This window comes from Hemitrygon akajei, chromosome 9 (assembly GCF_048418815.1).
Source record: "Hemitrygon akajei chromosome 9, sHemAka1.3, whole genome shotgun sequence".
In the NCBI taxonomy this organism is placed as follows: Eukaryota; Metazoa; Chordata; class Chondrichthyes; order Myliobatiformes; family Dasyatidae; genus Hemitrygon; species Hemitrygon akajei.
Window position 1 is genome coordinate 62,928,907 of NC_133132.1, and position 24,032 is coordinate 62,952,938.

The 24,032-nt window shown below is 41.8% G+C and overlaps 1 protein-coding gene across 10 annotated transcripts in view; it reads right to left on the reverse strand.

Moving 5' to 3' along the window:
* Positions 1-24,032, reverse strand: part of LOC140733174 (serine/threonine-protein kinase MRCK alpha-like) — a 575,430-nt gene that overhangs the window by 175,950 nt on the left and 375,448 nt on the right. For all 10 annotated transcript variants that reach the window (XR_012100237.1, XM_073056117.1, XM_073056119.1 and 7 more), the window contains 2 exons: positions 14,579-14,712; positions 11,427-11,669 (listed from right to left, as the gene is read on the reverse strand). Coding sequence is in view for 9 of the 10 variants with exons in the window: in XM_073056117.1 (XP_072912218.1) it covers positions 11,427-11,669; positions 14,579-14,712 (377 nt within the window). In the remaining variant the exon portion in view is untranslated. The remainder of the gene's footprint in view (positions 1-11,426; positions 11,670-14,578; positions 14,713-24,032) is intronic.

The following is a 24,032-nucleotide window of genomic DNA, read 5'->3' on the forward strand; positions in this document are numbered from 1 at the left end:
TGGGAAGGCAGGGAGACTTCCAGTGTCCTTGGTGACTACAACTGTGAGAAGTGAATCCAGCTGCAGCTTCTAACAATCCGCTTTAAGGAGCTGGAGCTGGAATTGGATGAACTCCAAATCATTTGGGAGACCAAAGGTATAATAGATAGGACATACAGAAAGGTAATTACACCCAAGGTGCAGGACTCAGGAAGGGTGACAATCAGGAAGGGGAAAGGGGTTAAACAGCCAATGCAGAGTACCCCTGTGGCCATCCCTCTCATCAACAGCTATACCACTTTGAACACGATTGGGGAGGGATGACCTAACAGAAGAAAGTCACAGGGTCTCTGGCACTGAGTCTGCCTCTGTGACTCAGAATGGAAGGGGGGGGGGCAGGGGAAGAAGAGGCGTGCTGTGGTGATAGGGGATTCGACAGTTAGGGGAACGGGCAGGAGGTTATGGCAATAACAAGATTCCCATATGTCTCCTGGATGCCAGAGCCTGGGACATCTCAGATGGAATCCTCAGCATTCTTAAGTGGGAGGGTGAACAGCCAGAAGACGTAGTCTATGTAGGTACAAGTAACATGGGTAGGATGAATGATGAGGTTCTGCACATGGAGTTCAGGGCGTTATGTGCTCAGTTAAAGGGCAGGACCTCCAGGGATGTGATCTCAGTATTTGCTCCCCTTCTCAAAACTAGGAAGATTATACAGTTAAACAGGTGGCTAAGGAGTTGGTGTAGGAGGGAGGGCTTAATATTTCTCCTCCAGGGAAAGTGGGGCCTGTACTGAAGGGATGGTTTATACCTGAAATGGAGGGAGACTAACATCTTAACGGAAAGGTTTGTTAATGCTGTACAGTGAGGTTTAACCTAGAGTTGCAGAGGGATTGGAATCAGAATGCCGTAAGTTAGTGGTGAGGTTATGGAGGTAAACATTGTTAAAATCTCAGACAAAATCAGGAATCAAAGGATTGAATGTGGTGGAACAAATTATCTGTGTTGTGTATATTTCAATGCAAAAAGTACGGTAGGAAATACAGAGAGCTCAGAGCATTTACCAACACATAGAACAATGATATTGTAGCCATTAGGAAGACTTGGTTGCAAGAGGGGCAGGATTGCCAGCTCAACATTCCGGAGTTCTGTGGCAAGTATCACGGCTTGTAAACACTTTCTGTAGCCAGCTAAGAGTCTTTCAATTCTTGTTTGGAAGATTTTCACCCATTCTTCCTTATAAAAGGCTTCTAGTTCTGTGCGATTCTTGGGCCGTCTTGAATGCACTGCTCTTTGGAGGTCTATCCACAGATTTTTGATGATGTTTAGGCCGAGGGACTGTGAGGACCATGGCAAAACCTTCAGCTTGTGCCTCTTGAGGTAGCCACTGTGGATTTTGAGGTGTGTTTAGGATCATTATGCTGTTGTAGAAGCCATCCTCTTTTCATCTTCAGCTTTTTTTTTACAAACGGTGTGATGTTTGCTTCCAGAATTTGCTGGTATTTAATTGAATTCATTCTTCCCTCTACCAGTGAAATGTTCCCCGTGCCTCTGGCTGCAACACAAGCCCAAAGCATGATCGATCCATCCCATGCTTAACAGTTGGAGAGGTGTTCTTTATATGAAATTCTGCACCCTTTTTTCTCCAAAACATACCTTTGCTCATTGCGGCCAAAAAGTTCTATTTTAACTTCCATCAGTCCACAGGACTTCTTTCCAAAATGCATCAGGCTTGTTTAGATGTTCCTTTGCAAAGTTCTGACACTGAATTTTGTGGTGAGGACACAGGAAAGGTTTTCTTCTGATGACTCTTCCATGAAGGTCATATTTGTGCAGGTGTCGTTGCACAGTAGAACAGTGCACCACCACTCCAGAGTCTGCTAAATCTTCATGAAGCTCTTCTGCAGTCAAACAGGGGTTTTGATTTGCCTTTCTAGCAATCCTATGAACAGTTCCTCGGAAAGTTTTCTTGGTCTTCCAGACCTCAACCTGACCCCCACGGTTCCTTTTAACTGCCATTTCTTAATTACATTACAAAACTCAGGAAACGGCTACCTGAAAACGCTTTGCTATCTTCTTATAGCCTTCTCCTGCTTTGTGGACATCACTTATTTTAATTTTCAGAGTGCTAGGCAGCTGCTCAGAGGAGCCCATGGTTGCTGTTGTTGGGACAAGGTTTGAGGAGTCAGGGTATTGAAAAGCTTTGAAACTTGCATCAACTGGCCTTTCCTAACGATGACTGAAAAACAAGCCATAGCCCTAACAAGCTAATTAAAGTCTGAGACCTTGGTAAAAGTTATCTGAGAGCTCAAATCTCTTAGGGTGCCCTAACTCCTGCATGGTGCTCCTTTCCTTTTTTTTTGACTCTAAAATTGTACAAGGCAAAAGTAATACACTAATCTTGCTTAAAATGTTGAAAAGAATGTTTCAACTTTAACTTTATGACTTTTGGAGATTAGTTCATCTTTTACTCACGTAACTATTCACAGTAACAGAAATTTTGACCGGGGTGCCCAAACTTTTGCAAGCCACTGTATACCCATGACTGTGTGGCTTAAGCATAGCTTAAATACCATCTATAAATTTGCTGATGGTGCAACAATTGTTGGTTGAATTGCAGATGGAGACAAGAGGGTGTACAGGAGCGAAATTTGTCAACTAGTGGAGTGGTGTTGCAGCAACAACCTTGCACTCAATGTCAGTAAGACTAAAGAGCTTATTGTGGACTTCAGAAAGGGTAAGACGAAGGAACACATACCAATCCTTATAGAGGGATCAGAAGTGGAGAGAGTGAGCAGTTTCAAGTTCCTGAGTGTGAAGATCTCTGAGGACCTAACCTGGTCCTAACATACTGATGTAGTTATAAAGAAGGAAAGACAACAACTATACTTCACTGGGAGATTGAAGTGATTTTGTATGCGAACAAATACGCTCAAAAACTTGTGTAATTGTACCGTGAAGAGCATTCTGACAGGCTGCATCACCGTCTGGTGGCGGGGGGGGGGGGGGCTACTGCACAGGACTGAAAGAAGATGCAGAGGGTTATAAATTTAGTTGGCTCCATCTTGGGTACGAGCCGACAAAGTACCCAGGACATCTTCAAGGAGCGGTGTCTCAGAAAGGCAGCGTCCATTATTAAGGACCTCCCCAGCACCCAGGACATGCCCTTTTCTCACTATTACCATCTGATAGGAGGTACAGAAGCTTGAAGGCACACACTCAGCAGATCAGGAACAGCTTCTTCCCCTCCGCCATCCAATCCCTAAATGGACATTGAACGCATAAACACTACCTCACTTTTTAAAACATACATTATTCCTGTTTTTGCACAATTTCTTATCTATTCAGTATATACCGTAAATGATTTACTATTTATTTTTTATTATTCTATTTATTTTTCTTCTTCTTCTTCTATATCATGTATTGCATTGAACTGCTACTGCTAAGTTTAACAAATTTCATTACACATATCAGTGGTAATAAACCTGATTCTAATTTTGAAATCCCCAGTGATTATTGTAACATTGCCTTTTTTACATGCCTTTTCTATCTTCCATTGTAATTTGTAGCCTGCAGCCTGTTTGAAGGCTGAATATAACTCGCATCAGGGTTTTTCCCTTTGCAGTTTCTTAACTCTACCCAAAAGGATTCTACATCTTCCAATTCTTTATCACCTCTTTTGAAGGATTTGATTTCATTTTTTTTACTGAGCCACCCCAGTCCCTCTGCCTACCTGTCAACCTTTTCGATAAAATGTGTATCCTTGGATGTTAAGCTCCCAACTATGTTGTGCTTTCTGCCATGACTTAGTCAAGGCCACAAAGTCAGACCTACTAATCTCTAAAAGCACTATAAAATTATCTACCTTGTTCAATATATTGCATGCATTCAGATGTAACACCTTCAGTCCCGTATTTGTCACCCTTTTCAAATTTGTCCCCATGTTACACTGCAACTCATACTGCTGACTGAAATTTTGCCTTATCATCTGCCTGGTCTTCCTGACAGTCTCACTGCACAATATATCTAGTTGTATTCCAACTGCCCCATCCTCAGCTCTATCACTGTAGTTCCCATCCCACTGCTAAATTAGCTTAAACCTTTCCCAACAGCCCTAACAAACCTGTCTGCAAGGATATTGGTCACCTTCAGGTTCCGGTGTAACCCATCCATTTTGTACACGTCATAGCTTCCCCAGAAGATATTTCAATGATCCAGAAATCTGAAGCCTTGCTCCCTGCACCAGTTCATTTTCCAAATCATCCTATTCTTACCCTCACAGATGCTTGGTATAGCTTTAATTAAATTTTCTTTTAAGAATTACGTATAATTTATCTTCTTTTGAATGCTGCTTATATGATGCTAGATATCAGTGATGGTGCAGGAAGTAAATTTTTCATTACATCACCGCATATATGCATTATGTACCTGTGCGTGGGACAATAAGCTTGACTTTGTCTTTATTTGACACGTTTAAAAAGAAGGGACCTTGTTTAATCAGAATTCCAGAAGCTGTAAATTTACACACAGCTGTAAAATGAGAATAAAGTTTATGGAAAGATTGCCTTCTGCAGGAACAAACTAACATTGACAAAATTGGGCCGCACAGTGATTGTTTTTCTCTATGTAGGCCAGAATTGAGGAACAGATAACTACTTCTGAGCTCACTGACAGCAAGTATCCTGAATGAAATTACATAGCCATAATATGTGTCAAACCTGATCTATCTAGAACATCGGTACCATTAGCAAGCAACTTTAATGTCCAAACCATTTTAAATACAACATGAACACCATTCTAGAAATAAATTCACTAAATGGATGGCATCAGTCTAAGATCTTGACCTATCATTACTGTGTATGAAACAACAAGAGATGGGAAATAAATACCACTGTCACCAAACTCGAAAATAAACATACTGTTGCCAAAAGTTAAACCAATTAAACAGGCACATTACATTAGTCAACTCATGGAAGGCTGCTGGACCAGACAATATTTCTGGTAGAGTGCTTAGAGGATGTGCAGACCAGCTAGCAGATGTTCTCATTGCCATCTTCAACATCTCCCTGAGCAACACCACCATTCCAGCGTGCTTCAAGGCCGCCACCATTGTCCCCGTGCCGAAGAAGTCTTCAGTGTCCTGCCTCAATGACTACCATCCCGTTGTACTCACATCCATCATCATGAAGTGTTTCAAGAGGCTCGTCATGAGGCACATCAAGACCCTGCTGCCCCCCTCACTGGACCCCCTGCAGTTTGCGTACCATCCCAACCGCTCAACAGACGACATCATTGCCATCACCCTCCACCTGGCCCTAACCCACCTGGACAAAAAAACACGTACGTTCGAATGCTGTTCATAGACTTCAGTTCAGCATTCAACACAATCATCCCTCAGAAACTGATTGGAAAGCTGAGCCTACTGGGCCTGAACTGCAACTGGACGCTAGACTTCCTGACTGGGAGACCTCAGTCAGTCCGGATCGGGAGCAGCATCTCCAACACCATCACACTGAGCATGGGGGGCTCCCCAGGGCTGTGTGCTCAGTCCACTGCTGTTCACTCTGCTGACCCACGACTGTGCTGCAACACACAGCTCAAACCACATCATCAAGTTCGCTGATGACACGACTGTGGTGGGTCTCATCAGCAAGAATGACGAGTCAGCTTACAGAGAAGAGGTGCAGCAGCCAACAAACTGTCTCTGAGTGTGAACAAATCAAAAGAGATGGTTGTTGACTTCAGGAGGGCACTGAGTGACCACTCCCCACTGAACATCAACGGCTCCTCGGTAGAGATCGTTAAGAGCACCAACTTTCTTGGTGTTCACCTGGCGGAGAATCTCACCTGGTCCCTCAACACCAGCTCCATAACAAAGAAAGCCCAGCAGCGTCCTTACTTTTAGCGAAGGCTGAGGGAAGTCCAGCTCCCACCCCCCCATCCTCATCACATTCTACAGGGGTTGCATTGAGAGCATCCTGAGCAGCTGCATCACTGCCTGGTTCGGAAGTTGCACCATCTCGGATCGCAAGACCCTGCAACGGATAGTGAGGTCAGCTGAGAAGATCATCAGGGTCTCTCTTCCTGCCAATACAGACATTTACACTACACACTGCATCCGCAAGGCAAACAGCATTATGAAGGACCCCACACACCCCTCATACAAACTCTTCTCCCTCCTGCCGTCTGGGAAAAGGCACCGAAGCATTCGGGCTCTCACGACCAGACTATGTAACAGTTTCTTCCTCCAATCTATCAGACTCCTCAATACCCAGACCCAGAACTGATACCAACTTACTGCCCTCTACTGTGCCTATTGTCTTGCTTATTATTTATTGTAATGCCTGCACTGTTTTGTGCACTTTATGCAGTCCTGGGTAGATCTGTAGTCTAGTGTAGTTTCTTTTTCTCTGTGTTGTTTTCACGTAGTTCAGCCTTTTCTATGTTTTTTTAAATATATTACGTAGTTCAGTCTAGTTTTTTGTACTGTGTTATGTAACACCATGGTCTTGAAAAACATCTCATTTTTACTGTGTACTGTACCAGCAGTTATAGTCGAAATGACAATAAAAAGTGACTTGACTTGAAATCTGATTCCAATCAATAAAATTACTATAAATCCTAAAAGGGCTTATCAGAAAACGCAATTCGTGTTGAATTTTGACAGTATGGACTGATACCATTTCAATAACTGCATTCTTTACCATTAACATGCATTCTAATTGTAATGTTAATCCAATGTACAGGTAGTCCCCAAGTTACGAACGTCCGACTTACAGACAACTTCAACTTACAAACCGAGGAAGGAGAACGCCATCCACCATTTTAAGTCAGATCGCGACACTGTTGATACTGTGTTGAGTGTTTAACTTTGTATTTGGCTTAAATTTTTCTTAGTAAGATTCACCTTGCCCCCCCCCGTTCCAGTCGGATGCTGGCGCAGTGAGATCAGCGCCGGGCCTGAAAACAGAGGTTCGATCCAGTCACAGTCTGCTCTCGTGCCAGGTTGATGTCGATCCAGTGACTCCCGTACCATCCGTGCCGGGTTGATGTCCAGCTCACAAAAAAAAAACACTGCCACCTCCAGTTTAAATACCCACGCGGAATATTGTGGAGGATCAAATACCCAAACCCAACACTTGTTCCATTTAACCTGTCTCAGTGCGGTGGTCCTTAGGACCCGGCGGACCCTGGGACCCGCCGCCCACAGTGTTTCTGTTCCATTGACATGATGCGGTGGTCCTTAGGACCCAGCGGACCTCCGGAGCCAGCGCAGCTCGGGACCCGCCACCCACAGTGTTTCTGTTCCATTGACATGATGCGGTGGTCCTTAGGACCCAGCAGACCTCCGGAGCCGGCGCAGCTCAGGACCCACCGCTCGCAGTGTTTCTGTTCCATTGAGGGGAAGCGATCGCGATTGAAAATAAATTGGAAATAATAAAGCGTTTGGAAAGAGGTGAAACGCCATCAGTCATTGGAAAAGCGTTAGGCTACAGTCAGTTAACGATCAGAACAATTTTAAAGGATAATGGATAAAGTGAGAATAATGGAGCATGTGAAACGCCCTGCCCCGTTGAAAGCTACAATTATTACTAAGCAACGCAGTGGTTTAATTTTTGGAATACATACGTTTCTTAAGTGTATTATATGCATAGAAAGGTAAAATATATACTATATACTAAGACAAACGTTTGATGAACTGACGCTAAATAATACCAGATGTACTTGTTCTGACTTACGTACAAATCCGACTTAAAGACGGACTCAGGAACAGAACTCGTACATAACCCAGGGACTGCCTGTAGCCAAATTCTACACTGGGGCATTTGCCTTTCTTAACATACTCTCTAGTCAAGCATAGTGACAAAAACAAATGGTGATGTGGAGAGGAGGGGAGTAGGAAAGTCAAGCAAGAATTCAAAAATGAATCAGAAAGTATTAGAAATAGAACAAGAACTTAATTAGAATTTTGCTAGAGTTTAGATATGTGATTAAAATAGCTATTAAATGAGTAATAATTGTACAATGGTGTTTCATATAGATACAAATTAAAAAGTAACATTCAATTTTTCAGCATGTATTCCATTTCAACCTAGAAAGAGAAGAATGCTTTCATCACCAGCCAGCTCTTAATGTAAACAGTATTGTACAATGGAGCACTCAAGTAAGTATAGACTCACTCATTATTTTGCTTGGCACTGAACATCCAACAAATAGAACGATGTTGGGCTGTGCATCCTTCATGATCTATCACTTACAGTGAAACTGTTTACCATTGCAACATCAGACAGGAAACGGGTACAAAAACAGATGTTAGAAAAACAAGAAAGCGCCTTAAGTCCAGTATTAAAATGTAGTTATACAAATCCTCTGCATCTTCCTTATGAATTATTTTCAGGTTGGACTAGTAAGAGAAGTAATAAAAAACCCAGTGAGTGTTGGACCAGTTGGAATTAAGTGGTATACTATGAAATCCAATATGTGTAATGTGTGGGAGTGTTTATATTATGTTAGTGGCCTGAGTTGCTGCTGTGCAGTATGAATAGGGTACCAAATAGACAGACCTCAGTTCTGGACAATCTCATCTATCACAGCTTATGATTGTATTCAATTTCTCTTCCTTAACTCTTGGTCACAGAACATTCATTCAAACAAAAGTCTATGGATATATTTAAATGTTTTTTCCATTCATAACCAGAATGAAGGCACTGTGGGAAAGAGCAGCACTCATTCCCCATCATCTCACATGTGATGTGTTGGACTGTTTTGGTGGATTCGGAAAAGTCAACCACATTGCTCATGTCTGGGCTTAAATATAGGCCAGACAGGGTAAGGACGACAGATTCATATCCTGAAAGACATTACCGTAAATTCCGATGTATAAGCCGAGAATTTGGCCCTAAAATTAGGGGGTCGGCTTATACAGAGGGTGCCAACTTTGGAAAAACGAATATACGGAAGATAGGTCGCATTTATTGGCTGTTTTTGAGTCAAATTCATTCCACTGTCGACGCATGAATTCTTTGAATGATTTTGTTTAAACTCACATCTAGTGGCTGGAGCACAGTGATCAATCCACCGGGGATGACTGCAATGTCCGTATTTGCAGCTTTCAATGCTGCTTCTGTCCCACCTGACAAGTGCGCTTTGAAAACGTCCCAGACAAGTAGTGACTTTTCCTTCCCGAAACCTTCGGGACGTCGACGCCACTCCTCTTTAACCCACTTTAAGCAACCTGCTTCGTCCATCCAGCAGCGATCTTGAACATAAACAACACCCCGCAGGAATTTTCTGAGCAATCTTTGCTTTTCGTCTCAACACAAGATCACGTCCATTCATTATTTGAGTGCACCAACTTCGTGTAGCTTTGAAATTTTCGCTGACCTCACTGTGTTTTTCGTCCCATTTCAACGCTTGAACTCGAATCATTTCTCTGGTAACAATGTATCTGGATGATCGCTGGTGATTCACCCACTCTAAAACTTTTTCTTCCAGTTCTGGCCACTGGCATGTTTTCCCGCAGTTTGCACATTTCCTCTTTGGCATTTCCCTCAGTGTGTCCTCTGCCTTTCTCCACTCTCTCACTTGTTTCTCGCTTACACTAAACTTCTTAGCAGCTGCAGAATTATTCGTTCCTTTAGCAAAATCAACAACCTTCAGCTTGAAGCCAGCATCATATCGCATTCATTTTAATCTTTTGTACATGGCGGTCACAAACTCAATACTGAGTAGATGTACTGATCCCGCCACCCCATGTTATGTTTTAACGAGATTACAATGGGCACTAAATGGTTTCACGGGGGGGGTTACATTTCAGAGGATTCACCACCATTGGAGACCTAATCCAAAATTTCCCTCCCTGATTTATTTATTAAGAATTCGCTTATAATGCACTACAATGTGTAGGCTTGTTTTCTTAGCAGGTACTGGTTCTCAAAATTTCCCGGTTCTGGATCCGGCAAAGCTGAGTACCAGCATGTGAGATCTTGTGATCTTTTCTGGTTAAATCAAAAACCTCTACAAAAGGGGTCGGCTTATACAAAGGTAACATGAAAAAGGCACTTTTTAAACCTTGAAATTGGGGGGGGGGGTCGGCTTATACTCCAGAATATACTGTAATCAAGTAAATGGGGATTTACCATATCTGGCAATTGCGTAGTCATTTTAATTCAGGGTTCTGAGCACTGATCTTGCAATTACTTCACTTTAAATATCACAGCTGCTTTAGTGAGATTTATACTACTTCCAAATAATAAAGCCTGTTTTCTGGACAATCGCCCATTACATCAACCTCTGTGCTCCCACGGCTAAGATATATTAAGACATCATCATGTTATTATTCCACCGAAGTTAAGATGGCACTAAATGGCGACTCTTTTGCTTGCTTCTTCGGAAACAGCTCTGTTTCCACCTTTAATATCTTTCTTTATTCTTCTTTTTCAGGGTTCTTTTGAAGACCCTGACCTGGAGTTACACGTTGACTTCAGTTCTTTGCGGGAATGGGACCCATTCTCGGGGTTTTAGGACTGGCCGTTGCTTAGCACGCCAAGGGTTCAGCCTGAGAGTCTGGCTCAGATTTGGAATCCTAAGATCTCAGCACTCTGGAGACGGGCAAATCAAGGATCAGTGTCATGGCAGGAGACCTGTGTGTCGTCAGGGGAGTTGGAAAATCTACTGCTATGTGCCCGAAGACCCGGGATCTTTGCGATCTTCAGGCATAGTGCTTGAAAAAAGCAACCTAATGGGCTTTTAACATCATAAACCAACAAGATGTTATGTCTCCCTGGTGGCTGGGAAATGGCAACACCTCCTTCTCCCTTATTAGGGAGAGAATCTGTGCTATGTTGAATGCTGGGTGAAATGAGGTGCCAATGCTTACTTTTTTTGCAGGTGGGGGAAGGGGGATCGCTGCTTGCTGCCGCTTATGTACGGGAGGAAGGGGAGCTGGGGGGGGACTTTGGGGTTCTTACGTTTAATTGTTGTTCACTTTTCTGTTTTTGTGGATGCTTGCGAAGAAAAAGCATTTGAGGATATATACTGTATACATATCTCTGACATTAAATTGGACCTTTGAACCTTTGAAAATATAATGAAGATATATACTTCTGAGAATGTAGCTGATCTCCTAACAACACAGAAGGTAAACTATATTCTCCTACCAAGAATGAAAGAAAATATCCAGGTCCCTGGTGGCACTAGAAGGAAACTGATCAAAGAGTGGAAAAGGATTTCTCTTTGAGAAACTGCATCAATGTTGCATCTCTTTATTCTGTCAATCCATTACTATCCTGGCATTGAAGAGAGTAACCAACGTATCCTCCATTACTGGAATGGGAAGGGAAAGGTGTGCTGGGGTAAGAGGGAAGGGGAAAGTAGAGTCAGGGAGGGGGTAGGAACTAGAATTTACTAGTCTGAAATCCCAATCCAAAACAGAAAATCAAACCCACCTCTTTTTTGGCCCGCTCCACTCTCCGCAGATCTTGGCGCAAACTTTCTGTTTTTTGCATCATTACTTCTATTTCTTCCTCCTTGTCCCGGAGCTGGCGAGAAAACTTCTGCTTTTGGGAGCGCAGGTCTGTAAGCCTCTCATTCATCTCCGCGAACTCTTGCATTGCCAGTTTACGCTGACTGTGGGCATCTTTGAGCTCTTTGGTTTGCACTTTCAACCTTTCACTAGATTCAATTATTTCCTGAATGAAGGGTACAATTCAAACAGGCTAATTCAGATTTATTAAATACAAATTACTCAGGGAAAGCAGATCAGTAAGTGGGTTGAAGGTATACTTGAGAAGAATTAAAGCAGTATGCAAAGAACCACCTGCAACTCACTGTAGTGAAAATCTAAGCCATTCCATATAGAAGTGTTCATCATTTCACTACTCCTAAACTTTCCCAGGAATAACTTTCTATTCATATCGTTTACACTCTCATACAACAATATGATTTTGAATTCATTATACTTTAGCAACAACAAAGGGGGTGATTTGACAAATGATATCAAGCAGAAACATAAACATGTACACAAATTATGAGAGACATAAATAGGGTTGAGAGTAGGAGACTATTCCTCCTGGCAGAGGTTTACCAGGATAGCAGAGCTTTATGATAAATAGGAAGAAAATTAGAGAGGATCTGAGGGGGAAACAGGAATGAAATATTCCTGAGTATTCACCATTAAAGAAGCCCAGGCAACAAGAGGAAAACTGGATGATAATAAGAAAGGAGTGGTGAGAAGTGTTCTTGTTACAGAATGAGAATCAATATAGATAGAGCTCAGAAACAGCAAAGGAGAGAAAACATAGGCAACCTTACTGATGACCCACCAAATAGCAATTGTACATTTAATGTGATATACATCAGGAAATTAGGAGTGCATGTAACAGCAAAACTAATCTTGACTACACATTGGATGGGCAAATCAAATTTGCTGTAATAAAAATGGAAAATGAATTCATGGAACGTATTCTAAATCTGCTGTGACTCTGAAAGTTTCCAGATCAATATATTCAGGAACTAACGATGGAAAAAACTGTTTGGATTTTGTTTAGCGCAACAATGGATTGATTGATACACTTGTTAACAAGGACCCAGTGTGGGAAAATGTCACAATATGTGATTTTACATTGTTTGACAGTGAAGTAATTCAATACAAAACTAAGTTCTTAAATCTAACCAAAGATTACTATGAAGAAATAAGTAGGAGTTAATTGGGAGAATATATTGAAAGCTATGATGGTGGAAAAACAATGATTACAATTTGAAGAAATAATATACAAGGTGCAAGAGAAATACAATCCATAAAGGCAAAAAATCCTGACAGGAAAAGTGACTCATCTGTGACTGACAAGGTAAGTTAAAAATAGCAATAAATCAAAACAAAAGGATTGTAAAGAAATAGCAGAAGATGAGGATTAGGTGCATCTTAAAAATCAAGAAAGGTAAGATAGTATATGAGAGCAGATTGATGAGAAATTAAAAACTATAAGAGCTTAACAAATCCTATATTTGTACCTCTGTGTAGAGGCGCTGAAGTTCTCTATTGCAAGGCTGTTGTAGAATACTGTACAGGCAGAATAAAAGCAATATGCAGCTGCTATTTGGAATGATCTTTACAGACTGTTACACAGTTTTGCTTTTAACCTCCTTTATTGCACTTTCAAAATCTGGCTCAGCTCTACAATCAAATCTCCTCAGTTTTTAAACACATAGAAGCTCAGATAAACAATTCTATTTAGTCATGACCTGCAGACATGACGGGAGTGACTAAGGTTAATAACACATTCCTAAATGCCTTTAATAAAGTAGAATCAGTAGTGAACCTTGTGGAAAGTTCTTTCACAGAGCTCTTCAAATTTACAGAATCCAAAATTTTTCATAAGAAATATCGTGATCTTTGATTTAGTTAGTTGCTGTGAATATCATGAACTTCTAACCTTTTTCTCTTAAAGACAATCCGAATTGAGGACCCAGGATAACTCACCTAACTGACAAAATGGTAGCCTTTTCATATTCATCATCAAAATTGTCCATAAATTTAAACTTATGAATCACTTAGCTTCATAAGCTAAGTGAACCTGAGGAGACTGAGGTCTTTTAACATCTGCCAGATGATGCTGAGCATGTTCTACGAGTCTGTGGTGGCCAGTGCTATCGTGTTTGCTGTTGTGTGCTGGGGCAGCAGGCTGAGGGTAGCAGACACCAACAGAATCAACAAACTTATTCGCAAGGCCAGTGACGTTCTGGGGGTGGAACTGGAATCTCTGACGGTGGTGTCGGAAAAGAGGATGCTGTCCAAGATGCATGCCATCTTGGACAATGTCTCCCATCCACTCCATAATGTATTGGTTAGGCACAGGAGTAACATTCAGCCAGAGGCTCATTCCACCGAGATGCAACACTGAGCGTCATAGGAAGTCATTCCTGCCTGTGGCCATCAAACTTTACAACTCCTCCTTCGGAGGATCAGACACCCTGAGCCAATAGGATGGTCCTGGACTTATTTCCACTTGTCATAATTTACTTATTATTATTATTATTTAATTACTTATGATTTTATATTGCTATACCTCTACACTATTCTTGGTTGGTGTGACTGTAACGAAACCCAATTTCCTTCAGGATCAATAAAGTATGTCTGTCTGTTTCTCTAGTGGAAATGACTCTGGCATTTCAGTCCCTCCTCATTAATATATATTTTCTCATTTCTAGTTTGCGTGCTCTCTGTGGCTCTTGATTAAACCTCTCAAGAAGCTAGGCACACTATAGCCTACCCAATGCCTTGTATTGATTTGTTACTAAGCCATTAGTCCAATGTTCTTTTCTCTTTTGGATGACCAATCTGTAATGTGTTTTCAAATGCTGTTTGTGGTTCTGCTACTTATTGTGGCATATTGCTAGTATTTCAGGAGATTCTTCTTTTATTTTGCTGTTGACTGAAAAAGAAGACAACATGACCCATCAGGTTTTATGTCATTGTCAGGTATATAGCTGGCCTTGGGAATATTTTATTAGACATTTGCACGGGTAAATATTCTAACATTCTAGCCTCCTCACCCTTTCTTGGAAGTGATAAGTGAATAGTACTTGAACATGCAATTACCTTTTGAAGATCCTCTTTCTCTTGCTTTGCAGCTTTGATTTGTTTCTCAAGTGCTTTAATTTGCCTGCATCCTTCTTCAAAATCTCGTCTCATGAGGCTTGCCTCTTCAAGTTGCTGTTCTATAAGACCAGAATCTGGCAAAGTGTCAGAGTCATATGGTTACTTTACTCAGTGCAGTGATAAGTCAGCTTGCTTGCATCTTAAACTGACCATCTTCATTAATAACATATTAAAATGAGAAGCTATTGTGAGAAACAAAATCTTTAAACAGCTTTTGTTATTTTGCTTGATAATAAATCATGAAACAAGGATGCAGCCTGACCTGCGAAGTTCCTCCAGCATTTTTTTGTGTGTGCTGCTTTTATTTATGTCAAATTTGTTGAGCTGACTCAGGATGTTATGTATCTTGCTATCAGATTGGCTGCCAGCAGATGTTCCGACAACGCCACATCTAATGCAAAAATAAATCTCTACACCAGCATTCACCCAAATAGATATAAACACAACCAGTATCCTACCAATATATCACTGGGGAATAAAAAGTGACCGTTAAAAGGCTTTAAAAATCTGAAAATACTTTGAATATATTCCCACATGGAAAGCCCACAACCAGGTACCACAAGTGCGATGATATTCAAAAGCCAATAATAAGTTTAGTGTACATCACCTTTAGGCAACAGGGTATGATTGAATTCCTTGATGAATAGAGAAAGTTTAAAACCAGGCTTAAGAGGGAAATTAGGAGGGCAAACAGGAGGAACGACATGGATTTGCAGGCTGGGCTCAAGGTAATCCAAAGAAATTCTTCAGTTATATTAACAGTAAAAGGGTTACTATAGAGAGACCTTCAAGGCTGCCTATGCATGGAGCCGCAGGAGATGGCTGAGATTTTTAATGTATATTTTTCCTTGTTATTTACGAAGGAGAATATCATGGATGCCAAAGAAATGAGGGTAATAAGTATTTATTTTTATTGTATTTATTTAGAGTATAGAATAGGCCTTACCAGCCCTTTGAGCTGAGTCACTCCAGCAAACCCGATTTAACCCTAACCTAATCACAGGATAATATATAATAATCAATTACGTCTTTGGAAAGTGGGAGGAAACTTTAGTGCCCCGGGAAAGCCATGTATTCTACAGAGAGGAAATACGTACACATGAGTCCTTTGTTTCACAGAATCCTAGTTAACCGCTCTGTACCGGTTGCAGCAATCCAGATTGATGGGTTTACAATATACCATCAAGACAGATCTATAGTCTCTCTCAAAAGCAGAGGTGGAGGGGTACGTCTCATGATCAACTCTTCTTGGTGCACAAATATATCAGTACTGTCCCAATTCTGCTCACCAGACCTGGAATATCTAGCAGTAAAGTGCCATCCTTTTTACCTGACACGAGTTCTCTTGGGTCATTCTGGTAGCAGTTTACATTCCACCTCAGGCCAATGTCAAGCAGGCTTTAAATGATCTGAGCAATGGGATCAACATGAACAAAACAGCACACCCTAACGCCTTGCATCGTTTTGGGAGATTTTAACCAGGTCAGTCTGAAAAAAATCACTAAGCAACTACCATTAACAGATCACTTGCAATAGCAGAGGAAACAACACACTGGACCATTGCTGCACCACCAAGAATGTCTACTGTACTATTCCATGCCCTCACTTCGGGAACTCTGATTACCTGGCTGTACTTCTACTCCCTGAGTATAGGCAGAGACTGAAGACTGCAGCACCAGCAGTGAGGAGCAAGAAGGTATGAACAAGGGAAGCAAAGGAGCGCATACAGGACTGCTTTGAATCGGTGAACTGGACTGTATTCAGGGATTCATCTTGAAACCTAGATGAGTATGCTGCAGTTGTTACCGACTTCATTAAAACCTGTGTGGATGAGTGTGTGCCCGCAAAACTTACTGTACATTCCCAAACCAAAAGCCATGGATGAACCAGGAGGTAGGTCATCTGCTGAAGGCTAGTTCTGTGGCATTCAAATATGGCAACCCAGGCCTGTACCAGAAAACCAGGTATGATTTACGGAGGGCTATTTCAAGGGTGAAGAGACAATTTTGAAAGAGGCCGGAGGCAACATTGGATGCACAGCTACTCTGGCAGGGTCTGCAAGATATTACTTCCTACAAAGCAAAACCGAATAGCATGAATGGCAGCGATGCTTCACTACCAGATGAACTCAACGCCTTCTATGCCTGCTTTGAAAGGGAGAACACAACTAAAGTTGTGAAGATCCCTGCTGCACCTGATGACCCTGTGATCTCTGTCTCAGAGGCTGATGTTAGGCTGTCTTTAAAGAGCGTGAACCCGTGCAAGGTGGAAGGTCCCAATGGAGTACCTGGTAAGGCTCTGAAAATCTGTGCCAACCAACTATCGGGAGTATTCAAGGTCATTTTCAACCCCTCACTGCTACGGGCAAAAGTTCCCACTTGCTTCAAAAAGGAGACAATTATACCAGTGCCTCAGAAGAATATGTGAGCTGCCTTAATAAATACTGCCTGTTCGCACTCACATCTACAGTGATGAAATGCTTTGAGAGGCTGCTCATGACTAGACTAAACTTCTGCCTCAGCAAGGACCTGGACCCATTGCAATTTGCCTATCGCTACAATAGGTCAATGGCAGACGTAATCTCAGTGGCTCTCCACACGGCTTTAGACCATCTGGACAACACAAACATGTACGTCAGGATGCTGTTCATTGACTATAGCTCAGCATTTAATACCATCATTCCCACAATCCTGATTGAGAAGTTGCAGAACCTGGGCCTTGTACCTCCCTCTGCAATTGGATCCTTAAGTTCCTAACCAGAAGACCACAATCTGTGAGGATAGGTGGTAACATCTCCTTCTTGCTGGTCAACACTGGTGCACCTCAGGGGTGTGTGCTTAACCCACTGCTCTACTCTCTATATACACGACTGTGTGGCTAGGCATAGCTCAAATACCATCTATAAATTTGCTGATGATACAACCATTGTTGGTAGAATCTCAGGTGGTGACGAGAGGGCGTACAGGAGTGAGATATCCCAACTAGTGGAATGGTGCCGCATCAACAACCTGGCACTCAATGTCAGTAAGACGAAAGAGTTGATTGTGGACTTCCGGAAGGGTAAGATGAAGGAGCACATACCGATCCTCACAGAGGAATTAGAAGTAGAGAGAATGAGCAGCTTCAAGTTCCTGGGTGTCAAGATCTTGAGGATCTAACCTGGTCCCAACATATTGATCTAGTTATAATGAAGGCAAGTCAGCAGCTATACTTTATTAGGAGCTTGAAGAGATTAGGCATGTCAACAAATTCACTCAAAAACTTCTACAGTTGTACTGTGGAGAGCATTCTGACAGGCTGCATCACTGTCTGGTATGGATGGGCTACTGCACGGGACCGAAAAAAGCTGCAGAAGGTTGTAAATCTAGTCAGCTTCATCTTGGGTACTAGCTTACAAAGTACCCAGGACATCTTCAGGGAGCAGTGTCTCAGAAAGGCAGCGTCCATTACTAAGGGTCTCCAACACCCAGGACTTGCCCTTTTCTCACTGTTGCCATCAGGTAGGAGGTACAGAAGCCTGAAGGCACACACTCAGCGATTCAAGAACAGCCTCTTCCTCTCTGCCATCCAATTCCTAATTGGACATTGAATCTTTGGACACTACCTCACTTTTTAAAAAAAATACAGTATTTCTGTTTTTGCACATTAAAAAAAATCTATTCAATATACATAATTGATTTACTTGTTTATTTTATTTATTATTACTTTTTTATCTCTGCTAGATTATGTATTGCATTGAACTGCTGCTGCTAAGTTAACAAATTTCACATCAGATGGCGGCGATAATAAACCTGATTCTGATTCTTTACAGGTAAAAGCTGAAATTGAACTCTGAACTTCAAAGCCTTGAGCTATAATAGCATCGTACTAACTGTGGTATTGGATTGTATGTATATTATAAGGGAAGAGCTGCCTAGCAGGGGTGTCAAACTCATTTTAGGTCACGGGCCGGATTGAGCAAAATGCAGCTTCATGCGGGCCGGATCAGTTGGACACGTGCGAACGCAGCTTTCGTTGCCTCCGTTTTTTCAGCCTGCTCTCATGTCTCAGTCTCTGCTATAACTACAAAGTGTTTCACTTTACAAATTCCGTTTCTTATGAAGAAGACTGCCGAGCAAGACTGCCGAATAAACACCAAAAACCCTGAAAACCTGGTGCCTGAATAAACTCAGCATTAGCCATATCATACGCCATAGGCGCTTCGATTACTGGGGCCAGCTTTAATAGTAATTAGATATTATCTCGCGGGCCAAAGATAATTCCACCACGGGCCGGATTTGGCCCGCGGGCCTTGAGTTTGACATATATGGCCTACAGCCTTGAAGCACATTAAAGTGGGCAAATCCCCAGAGCTTGACCAAGTGCATCCCGGACCTTATGAGAGGTCAGAGAAGAAATTGTGGAGGCCTTGTAGAGAAATTTGCTTTGTCATTAGCCATTGGTAAAGTTCCAGAAAACTGGAGGGTGGCTAATATTGTTCCATTATTTAAGAAGGATAGCAAGGAAAGGCCAGGAAATAAAGGCTGACTTCATTTCTCGGGTTGCTACTAGAGGGAATTCCGAGGGACAAGATCTATCATCATTTGGTTTGTCGAGGCCTGATCAGGAATAGTCAGTATGATTTTGTGCATGGAAGGTCATATAGAAACATAGAAAACCTACAGCACAATACAGGCCCTTCAGCCCAAAGTTGTGCCGAGCATGTCCCTACCGTAAAAATTACTAGGGTTACTCATATCCCTCAATTTTTCTAAACTCCATGTACCCATTCAAAAGTCTCTTAAAAGACCCTATCGTATCCGCCTCCACCAGCGTTGCCGGCAGCCCATTCCATGCACTCACCGGTCTCTCAATAAAAAAACTCACCCATATATCTCCTCTGTACCTACTCCCAAGCACCTTAAACCTGTGACCACTTGTGGCAGCCATTTCAGCCCTGGGAAAAAGCCTCTGACTATCCACACGATCAATGCCTCTCATCTTCTTATACACCTCTATCAGGTCACCTCTCATCCTCCGTCACTCCAAGGAGAAAAGGCTACGATCACTCAACCTGTCTTCATAAAGCATAATATCTGTTCATTCTTTTGGAATTTTTCAAAGAGATAACTATGTAGATATGAAATATATTGACTTCTGCAAGGCCTTTGACAAGATCCTGCATGACAGGCTAACTTAGAAGGTTAGCACGGGATTCAGAGGGAGGCTGTAAGCCAGATTCAGAATTTGGTTAATGATAGGAAACTGTGTTGCCCTTAAGGCATTTATTTAGCTTTATTACAATTTCGCTTTAAATAATTCATTTATAACTATTTTCTAGTTAAAGTTTGATAGCTACGTTGCAGTTGTTGAAGGTAAATTCATTATCTGTGATGTATCGCGGCATGTGATGACGTCACACCCGGTTTCGCCGCGTCTTGTGGGTAAGTTCTGGGTTTGGAGAAATGGGAAGGCGGGGGCTTGCGTGTGCAGGATCAACATGAGCACAACTCCATTTCTATCCACTAAGAAACATCATAGAAGCAACGCCGTAAGTTCATATGACAGTTGATATGTTGAAGTAAAAACGTTAACGCTGATTCTGTTAAAAGAAATGATGGTTGATGAGGTTTATTTTCTTGCGCTATTGAAGGCATTGCTGGAAAGTTTGTGTTGAAGTGTATTTAAAGCTGTTGATGACGTAGGTAGATTCTGACTGTATGTTGTACTTTAATGAGACTTTAATGTAATATAGTTCGTTGTAGCTTTACTTTTACAAGTATTTATGATGTAAATGTGAAGCCAAGTAGGAAACAGATACTGTACATCAACACACACAAAATGCTGGTGGAACACAGCAGGCCAGGCAGCATCGATAAGGGGAAGCACTGTCGATGTTTCGGGCCGAGACCCTTTGTCAGGACTAACTGAAAGGAGAGATAATAAGAGATTTGAAAGTAGTGGGGGGAGGGGGAAATGCGAAATGATAGGAGAAGACCAGAGGGGATGGGATGAAGCTAAGAGCTGGAAAGGTGATTGGCAAAAGTGATACAGAGCTGGAGAAGGAAAAGGATCATGGGACAAGAGGCCTCGGGAGAAAGAAAGGGGGAGGGAGGGAGCACCAGAGGGAGATGGAGAACAGGCAGAGTGATGGGCAGAGAGAGAAAAAAAAACAACTAAATATGTCAGGGATGGGGTAAGAAGGGGAGGAGGGGCATTAACAGAAGTTAGAGAAGTCAATGTTCATGCCATCAGGTTGGAGGCTACCCAGCCGGTATATAAGGTGTTGTTCCTCCAACCTGAGTGTGGATTCATCTTGACAGTAGAGGAGGCCATGGATAGACATATCAGAATGGGAATGGGACCTGGAATTAAAATGTGTGGCCACTGGGAGATCCTGCTTTCTCTGGCGGACCGAGCGTAGGTGCTCAGCGAAACGGTCTCCCAGTCTGCGTCGAGTCTCACCAATATATAAAAGGCCACACCGGGAGCACCGGACGCAGTATACCACACCAGCCGACTCACAGGTGAAGTGTCGCCTTACCTGGAAGGACTGTCTGGGGCCCTGAATGGTGGTGAGGGAGGAAGTGTAAGGGCAGGTGTAGCATTTGTTTTGCTTACAAGGATAAGTGCCAGGAGGGAGATTGGTGGGAAGGGATGGGGGGGACAAGTGGATAAGGGAGTCCTGTAGGGAGCGATCCTTGCAGAAAGCAGAGAGTGGGGGGGAGGGAAAGATGTGCTTGATAGTGGGATCCCGTTGGAGGTGGTGGAAGTTACGGAGAATTATACGTTGGACTTGGTGGCTGGTGGGGTGGTAGGTGAGGACAAGGGGAACCCTATCCCGAGTGGGGTGGCGAGCGGATGGGGTGAGGGCAGATGTGCGGGAAATGGGAGAGATGCGTTTGAGAGCAGAGTTGATGGTGGAAGAAGGGAAGCCCCTTTGTTTAAAAAAGGAAGATATCTCCTTCGTCCTGGAATGAAAAGCCTCATCCTGAGAGCAGATGCGGCAGAGACAGAGGAATTGTGAGAAGGGGATAGCATTTTTGCAAGAGACAGGGTGGGAAGAGGAATAGTCCAGGTAGCTCCTGTACTCAATGCTCTGACTTATAAAGGCCAGCATACCAAAAGCTTTCTTCACCACCCTATCCACATGAGATTCCACCTTCAGAGAACTATGCACCATTATTCCTAGATCATTCTGTTCTACTGCATTCTTCAGTGCCCTACCATTTACCATGTATGTCCTATTTGGATTATTCCTACCAAGATGTAGCACCTCACACTTATCAGCATTAAACTCCATCTGCCATCGTTCAGTCCACTCTTCTAACTGGCCTAAATTTCTCTGCAAGCTTTGAAAACCTACTTCATTATCCACAAGCCTCCTACCTTAGTATCATCTGCATACTTACTAATCCAATTTACCACCCCATCATCCAGATCATTAATGTATATGACAAACAGCACTGGACCCAGTACAGATCCCTGAGGCACACCACTAGTCACCGGCCTCCAACCTGACAAACAATTATCTGCCACTACTCTCTGGCATCTCCCATCTAGCCACTGTTGAATCCATTTTACTACTTCAATATTAATACCTAACGATTGAACCTTCCTAACTAATCTTCCATGCGGAACCTTGCCAAAGGCGTTACTGAAGTCCATATAGACAACATCCACTGCTTTACTCTCGTCAACTTTCCTCGTAACCTCTTCAAAAAATTCATAAGATTTGTCAAACATGACCTTCCACGCACAAATCCATGCTGACTATTTCTAATCAGACCCTGTCTATCCAAATAATAATATACATCATCTCTAAGAATACTTTCCATTAATTTACCCACCACTGACGTCAAACTGACAGGCCTATAATTGCTAGGTTTACTCTTAGAACCCTTTTTAAACAATGGAACCACATGAGCAATACGCCAATCCTCTGGCACCATCCCTGTTTCTAATGACATTTGAAATATTTCTGTCAGAGCCCCTGCTATTTCTACACCAACTTCCCTCAAGGTTCTAGGGAATATCCTGTCAGGACCCGGAGATTTATCCACTTTTATATTCCTTAAAAGCGCCAGTACTTCCTCCTCTTTAATCGTCATAGTTTCCATAACTTCCCTACTTGTTTCCTTTACCTTACACAATTCAATATTCTTCTCCTTAGTGAATACTGAAGAAAGGAAATTGTTCAAAATCTCCCCCCTCTCTTTCAGCTCCACATATTAGCTGTCCACTCTGATTCTCTAAGGGGCCAATTTTATCCCTCGCTATCCTTTTGCTATTAATATAACTGTAGAAACCCTTCGGATTTATTTTCACCATACTTGCCAAAGCAACCTCATATCTTCTTTTAGCTTTTCTAATTTCTTTCTTAAGATTCTTTTTACATTCTTTATATTCCTCGAGCACCTCATCTACTCCATGCTGCCTATATTTATTGCAGATCTCCCTCTTTTTCCGAACCAAGTTTCCAATATCCCTTGAAAACCATGGCACTCTCAAACTTTTAACCTTTCCTTTCAACCGAACAGGAACATAAACATTCTCTACCCTCAAAATTTCACCTTTAAATGACCTCCATTTCTCTATTACATCCTTTCTTTTTTTTTCTTTTTAAATCTTTTTATTAATTTTAAGAAAAACATAAGTGAAATATGAATACAGAACATTTGAGAGTACATAATTAATAGTTTAAATAGACAATCAGATATGTAATAATCAATATATAAGGCCTCCCAAATGCCTAGTATTAATGTAAAAGAATCGAAAAGAAGAGAAAAAAAACCCCCAAAAAAACTAAAAGAAAACTTAAAAAAAAAACTTTAAAAAAAACTAACCAACACGGGCAATTGCATAATGTTGAATACATACAGTAGTGCCGATAACTCCGAACCTCCATCCAGATAATTAAGGATAATAACAGTAAGGTTCAGGATCAGACTATTTAACTCATATGAAAATGTTGAATAAATGGTCTCCAAGTTTCCTCAAATTTAACTGAAGAATCAAAAACCACGCTTCTAATTTTTTCTAAACTCAAACAAGAAATAGTTTGAGAAAACCACTGAAATACAGTTGGAGGGTTAATTTCTTTCCAATTCAGTAAAATAGATCTTCTAGCCATTAATGTAACAAATGCAATCATTCGTTGAGATGAAGCGGATAGACGATTATTATCTATCATTGGTAAACCAAAAATTGCAGTAAAAGGATGCGGTTGGAAATTGATATTTAAAACTCTTGAAATAATATTAAAAATATCTTTCTAATAATTTTGTAAACAAGGACAAGACCAAAACATATGAGTCAATGAAGCAACATCAGAATGACATCTGTCACAGGTTGAATTAACATGAGAATAAAATCGAGCAAGTTTATCTTTAGACATGTGAGCTCTATGTACAAC